Source organism: Miniopterus natalensis, chromosome 11, assembly GCF_054644295.1.
Source record: "Miniopterus natalensis isolate mMinNat1 chromosome 11, mMinNat1.hap1, whole genome shotgun sequence".
In the NCBI taxonomy this organism is placed as follows: domain Eukaryota; kingdom Metazoa; phylum Chordata; class Mammalia; order Chiroptera; family Miniopteridae; genus Miniopterus; species Miniopterus natalensis.
Genome location: NC_142091.1, coordinates 44,054,829 through 44,061,372, shown reverse-complemented (window position 1 = coordinate 44,061,372; position 6,544 = coordinate 44,054,829). Strand labels below are relative to the sequence as shown.

At 58.7% G+C, this 6,544-nt stretch overlaps 1 protein-coding gene across 1 annotated transcript; it reads left to right on the top strand.

Moving 5' to 3' along the window:
• Nucleotides 1-785: 785 nt before the first annotated feature.
• C11H11orf16 (chromosome 11 C11orf16 homolog) lies at nt 786-6,544 on the top strand. The gene is made up of 5 exons (XM_087822267.1): nt 786-952; nt 2,136-2,292; nt 3,473-3,707; nt 4,353-4,967; nt 6,330-6,544. The coding sequence occupies exons 1-5, from the start codon at nt 786-788 to the stop codon at nt 6,530-6,532; spliced, it is 1,377 nt and encodes a 458-aa protein (XP_087678393.1). The 3' UTR covers nt 6,533-6,544.

Here is a 6,544-nt window from a genome sequence, read left to right as displayed (position 1 = left end):
GCTCAGTACACTCAGCCCACGGTGTTCCTTCTGGCTCCCACCCATGGCAACCTGCTTGGCAACCAGGAGTCAGTTGGGCTGAGGCCTGAGTCCCAACTGTCAAAAGGGGCTGAGGCTGAGGTGGAGGAGCCCGGGGCTGTGGGTAAGTCCCCTTGGGTGCAGCCCCGCGGACGCGGGCAGGAGCGACCCTAACAGGGCTCTGGCGGGCGGGGGCAGCGGAGGGTGGCCTTGGGCCCTGGCCCGCAGCTGTTGCCTCTGAGCAGGTGGGTGGAGGCCATGGCCGTAGGCTCTCAGCTGGGCCTGCGCCTAGAGTCCTACAGGTGACTGGGTTGGGAGGGGAGCCTGGGGCTGGGGCTCAGGTCGGCTTGTCATCAGGGTGAGGGGCTGTGAAGGGAAGTATGGTCTTACCCCCCAGGAGTCCCTACAAATGGGGAGGAGGAAGGAGGAAAAGCTAAGGGGTATACAGGCTACTTGTGTGCCAGGTGCTCCCCATGGACTCTCCCGAGGGTGACGGAAGCACCAGGTGAAGTGAGCACGCGGCCCGCAGGCTGGGAAGGATTTAAAGCTGGTTTCTCTCAAATCACAGCGCTTGCTCTTCCCACTCTTTCCTGAACTGAGGTTCCCGAGGACTCCCTGAGCGTCTGTGGGAGCGAGTGGGGCCCCGGAGAGGCCACTGTCTGCAGAGCGGGGCCCTGCCCAGCCCGGTGCCCTCTGCTGAACTGTGGGCTGTGACTCAGATAACGGGTAACGGAGGTGCTTGCTGTCAGGTGGTGTCTCCGAAGGCCATGGAACCCTCTGCAGAACCCGGAAACCCTTTGCCCAAGTACTGCAGTGTGGCCACAGCCCTGGAGGTCCCCACCTGGGCCCACACCACTCCTCCCTGGCACCTCTCCTTCGCCTGCCCCTTTGCCCTCCAAGCACCCTGGCTCACCTGGCACAACCCTCTCACCAGGTACCGGTCTCTGCCCCCGGGAGGAAGTGGCTGCGCCTTCCTTCCCCTTCTCTGTTCTGTGGCTCTATAGTGCACCACGGGGGAGAGCTTGCTTCCTGGGAAGGCCGAAAGGGCTCGGTATGGTTTGCTTAAGGCTTTACATGACCCCAATCTAAACTGCACTCCCAGCGACCTCGAGGGCTGGCCTGGCTTTTGTCCCACCTTGTAGCGGAGTGGCAGGTATCAGAGTTGGCATGTGAAAGAGAAGACAGGCACCTCCAGTTACAAAGTTTCTGGACCATGCTCTGGCACTGTGTGAGAAATGAGGGTTTCTGCAGCCAACAGCTAAGGTGAGGTCTCCAGATCCCTCCCCAGGTGCCCCCAGTTATCCTGGCTTCTCCTAAATAGTATCCCAGTCGGCTGTCTGCCTGCGGAAGGGGAGAGGCACCTCAGCCTACAAGCAATACTTGCTGTGTAAGCCCCGGGGATTCATGTCCATGCTGCTCTATCCAGTCTGCCCAGGTCATGGACATGCCAGCTTGAGCCCTTAATAGCCCCCCTTTTTCTCCTGTGTGGGGCATCTCACTCAAGGCCAGAGTTCAGCATCCCTGTGTCCAGGCTTGGCCACAAAAGTAAACAGCTTCTTTAGAAACCCAAACCCTGACTGAACAATCCCCTTTCACCCCCGCTCGGCTGTGTCCACAAAATTCCCAGAACTAGCCTGTCTTTTCTCTGTCCCCACAGCCCCTCGTTCAGCTCCTCTGTGCTTCCCCCGCTCAAGCCCCTGCTCCTCGCTTCTGACCCACAGCGCCCGGCACCCTTATACATTTGCTCCCTTGGCGTTGCTGTCCAAGCCCCCGCGCCCCATCCTGGAACCCAACATGCCCACTAGGATTCACCTTCATGCTACTCTTTTCTGGTCTGTATCTAATCTCAGAACCAGCATTAATTAATATCAAGGCTAATCACATTTCGATTACCTTGAAACAATTCCCAGTCCTCACTGTCCTCTGCTTCTGCCCCATCCCACAGTTTATCTCACTGGAAGTCCTACATCGGCCCTTTTTACGTGGATTTCAGCTCCACGTAGCCTGCATGTCATACACTCGCCACGGTGCTGCTCAGATCTGTCTGTGGAATGGGTTTCTTAATGTTTTCAGGGCCTGGTCTTCTCTACTCCCTAATTCCATTTGCTTTTTCCAAGATGTGCATCTTATCAACCGTGTGCCCCCATTGCTGACCCAGCATGGCAGCGGCCGAGCTGTCTGGGAGGAGTGGGAGATGCGGGTGACGCGTGGGTCCTGGCAAGAAGGGGACCAGATGGCTTTTATTACCGGGCTCAGATAAAGACTGCTCCAGAGGCAAGTCCCGAACTCCCCACGTCTCCCTGCACTCTGGGTGGCCCTGACATGCCTGACCTTCCCCAGTGGTGCGTGCCCAGCGGTTCAGTTTCCCGGCTAAGCACAGGCCTCCCCAGGACAGGCCGTACAAGTGAAAATGTGATGTCAGGGAAGGTGTCCGTTTGCTAGGCCTGTGTAAGAAAGGAGCACAAACGGAGTGCTTTACCCACACAGAAATTTCTTGTGAAAGTCCTTTGTTCAGGGGATTCCACGTGTGGAATTCTGGGCGTCAGCCTGAGGGAAGGGGACCGAAGCACGGGTGCCGTGTGCCTGCCCGCCCGTTCGCCTCTGCCCGCGTGCACACCTTGCCCCCGAAGCACGGTCCCCCCACTCGGGAGCCAGGCGAGGCTTTCACTTCAGTGGCCGCTTGCTGCGGGATTTTTCTCTTCTTTTTAGAGTCAGACTTTGTGAATGTGGATCCATGGAGGAAAGACTAGTGTGAATCCTAAAAATATGTTAATTATAAAATTTCCAATCAAAAGTCATTTTGTCATTTTCAACTAACTAATATGTGAATTTAAATGAAATATTAGCAGAGTTTTGTTCAAACATAGGCTCTGTTTAGTGATTCGTTAACCAGACTTGATTTCTTTTCAAAATCATACTGGGTTCTCTAAAGAGCTTAGTGCTTCCCCTGCCCTCTCTGGAATGCCGGTCCATTTGCTTAGCCAAACCTTGCCTCACGGTGTGACGGCAGTGCCCGGGGCTGCCCTAGTGCCACAGCCACTGCTTGCCCACGCAGGCCTGTGGATGAATAACCGTTGCTGGTTGGCCTTGGACACAAGGACAACACTCTCGAAAGGGCTGGGAGCAGGGGGAGTGCACCAGGGAAAGATCCAGAGGACCCAGGGGTTGTAGGCCAAGAAGAGAGAGAGGAGCGAAAAGAAGAGCAGGAAAAGGGAGAGAACTGGGAGGGACAGGCAGGAAGTGACAAGTGAGTCGCCCGTGGCCAGGCGAGGTGGAGGGAAGAGCATCTTCGCCACAGCCCCGAGGGCCTCTAAGCAGTGCCTGTCCCTGCCCCTCTCTAAAAGGCCCCGTGAGGAGGCCCCTGGGCCTGGCTCTAGGCTGGCTGTGGGGAACCGCGGTGCTCCCGGGGTGCTTCCTAACGCCAGGTCTTATTCTGCGCGGTTTCCTCCCACAGCTAGAGAGGCAGGGGGCCCTGCTTGTGGAATTTGAAGCTCCCCTTGTCACAGGCCCCGAGCTGCCAGCCCCGAAGCAGAATGTGGTCTTAGGAGAAGATGTCATTCAGTTCTCGCCACCCATGGAACACTCACTGCAACCTGGGGACAAGGTGCTGGCACCCTGGGAGCCAGACAGACAGCAGCCGTATGGCCCTGCCACTGTCTTGGGCTTGGAGGCCAGAGGCCCCCGGAGAGGTAAGGGAAGCTGCTCTGACCCGCCAGCCCGCAGAAGGAGCCAGGCTGGAGATCAGGCCGGAGGAGAGAGCAAAGGGTGTCTCTACTGCCAAGGGGTCTTAGGGGCACTAAAAAACCCCTTACCCCCTCACTTGCAGCTTAATCCTGGAGGTGGCAACAGACACACAAATAATACCTTTCCTATTAAATATTTTTCATCAGGGTAAAAGAGCCTAAAGCTGCTATGTCTGTGTTGGTTGGCTAACCTATGGTGCGGTGGGGTTAGCCTGGTCTCACCAGTACCCATGACCTGTCCCCACCAGTCGTCCAGAGACTGGGACAGTCCCCTTCCACAGGGCCCACCAGTCAGTGTCACTGTCATTCAGAGACTGACAGAAGGAGGTTCCTCCTTCCTTCCCCTGCCTGAGGAGGCATTTTGGTTTTGACATGAAAACTGAGACAGGGGGGCGCAGGTAGATGCACCCGAGTGTGGTGGTAAATAGGGGCTGGTGAGGGTGCTCCGGGCAGGCTCCAGGGGAGGTGTGCAGGGCGCCGCGGGCAGAGCTGAGGGGCTGCACTGAGGTTTGCTTTGGGGGACAGGAGAACCCTAACCCATGATATAGACGAGGTCGCTGTAACAAAACGTTGCCATTTTCTGTCATGCAGCATCCAAAGAAGAAATTACGGTTCATTTCTGGAACGGCAGGACAGCTGCGGTGCCTGCCGGCCGGGCCAGGCGGGTGCCCCCCGCGGTCTGGAGGAAGGCTGTGGAGAGGCTGCGCTGGCCCTTCACCAGCGGGCCCCCGCGCCCCCCCCCGGCCTCTTGCTGCCCTCTGCTGGGGCCAGGCCCTGGGTGTGTCACCAGCGGGCTTCCGCCGGGCACCCCGCTCCTGTGCCCTCCCTGCCCGCCCCACACCTGCTGCCAGCTGCTGTGCCAGGGATGCCCCGGCTACTGCCCTTCGGCTGGACCCACGTGGTGGCCTCTAACGAGGACCTCGGGGGTCCCGGCCAGAGAACACGGAGAGGCGGAGCCGAAGGCCGCGGCGCCCCCTTTGCCCCCGGAGGCTCCCGAAGAGGGGGCGGCAGTGCCGGCTCCGGGCGCTGTGTCCCCCGCCGCCGCCTCCGAGGAAGGGGCTTCGGAGGAGGATCCGAGGCCCGCGGGGGGCAGCACGGGGCACACCGGCCCCCTCCCGGCTGCGAGGACCCGGAGGCGGCGGGGGGCCCTGCGCCTGCCCGGGAGGCGCTGCGGGAGCGCCGGGCCCGAGCCGCCCGGGAAGCCAGGTGGGCCTTCCCCTGGGGCGGCGCCCGAGCCGTCGCCCCGAAGCGGGGGTCGGAGCGGGGAGCGTGGTCGCGGGCAGGGGCGCTGATGGGGCGGCGGGAGGTTTCCGTCCGGGCCGCAGAGCCCGCGGGGAGGCAGGCGCCCGGCGGCGGTCCTTCCGCACCGGCCTGAGGGCACGGCTGCCGTCCTGCCCACGCCACCCCCTTTTCTCTCCAAGGCCTCGCAGTCAGGATGCCCGCAGGAGCAGAGAAACTTTTAAACGCTGGTCATCAGGCCTCCCCTCCAGAGGGCCCCTTAGTAAGAGGGAAGCAGGCGCTGCCCGAGCTGCCCGGTCTCCCCAGCTCGGAGGGCCCCCCCCCCCCCCCCCCCCCGCTCCCTCTTGAGCTAAGAACTGGCTCCGTCAGGTCCCGGATGGCTTGATGTGAACCGTGAGAACCAGTGGGCCCGTCTTCTGCAGGTCCCACCCTGCGCCCAAACCTATGGAGGCTATGCCGGGGATGGGGTGTGCAGAAGGGGGCCATCCCCAGCCCTTGTCACGGGTGGGGTCCTACATGCCACAACTGACTAGTGATGGCGACACACATAAAACTGTGTGCCAAGGTCAGAGCCTTCCCGCCTCCCCCCACACTTTGTATTCTTTAAAGGGAATGTGCTGCTTTGCGCCTCCTGGCCGCGCTTGGCAGCCGTCAGCTCCGACGCTGACAGTGGGTCCCAGGCTCTGTCTTACCAGTGCTCTGGTATGGGCCCCTCCGCCTCCGCACGTTTTGTGACTTCAGTTACAGGCAGAGGTTCCCCGTGGGTCCTAACCTGGCGATCCTGGAGGCCAGACTGTCGGCTGCCAGCAGCCACGCCACTCTCCTGCCTTGCTTGTGGCTGAAACAGGATTCATTCAGCCCCTAGTTTTAAAAGTCAGGGAGGGGATGGATTTCCTTTAAAGCTTTCCTTCCTTTTTAGATATTGCCCTATTCCATGGGAAGTCACATCTCCCCCTCCCCTTTTCTCCCTCAATCAACCCCTGAAAACTTGTTTTTCCACAAGCTTACGGTCTCTTTGTGATCAGTATGACTTATAAGTTCCTGGTGGGGTGGGTTACCTTTGCTTCCACTACTGGCTGTTTTGAAAAATATGGTAACTTCTCCTACCCAATTCCAAATCTGGTGATCAGATACAATGTTTCTCAAAAGCATAATAGCTAGAAATGATTAAAAAAATGTATTTCTTCTTTAAAAGTAGAGAACTTTGCTAGAAGCTTACAGGTAGTGAAGAGATTCTGTGACCCTTGGTATAGCTGTACTCAAGTCATCAAGACTAATCCCATGAAAACAGTGGCATCTTCAGCATACCTCCTTGAATTCTGGGTTTAGGCAAAAGATGTTGCGACATCCAGAAAGAGAAGGGCCACAAACAACAGAGAGAACCAATGGCAGTAGTGGGGAGTACCAAGGAGCTGGTCCTGGAAACAGTGAACATGAAGCCTCTACAGGCCCTGCCAGAGAGAGCCGAACATGGGAAACTGAGTCAGGGTACCACTGCGACTCGTCAGAGACACCGGGATGCCTTAGACTAAAAGCCCTGAGGA

Coding starts and splice junctions, on each gene's coding strand:
- C11H11orf16 (XM_087822267.1), top strand. CDS start 786: ATGGAACCCTCTGCAGAACCCGGAAACCCTTTGCCCAAGTACTGCAGT. Junction 953..2,135: donor TGGCACAACCCTCTCACCAG/GTACCGGTCTCT, acceptor GCTTTTTCCAAG/ATGTGCATCTTATCAACCGT. Junction 3,708..4,352: donor GGCCAGAGGCCCCCGGAGAG/GTAAGGGAAGCT, acceptor TCTGTCATGCAG/CATCCAAAGAAGAAATTACG.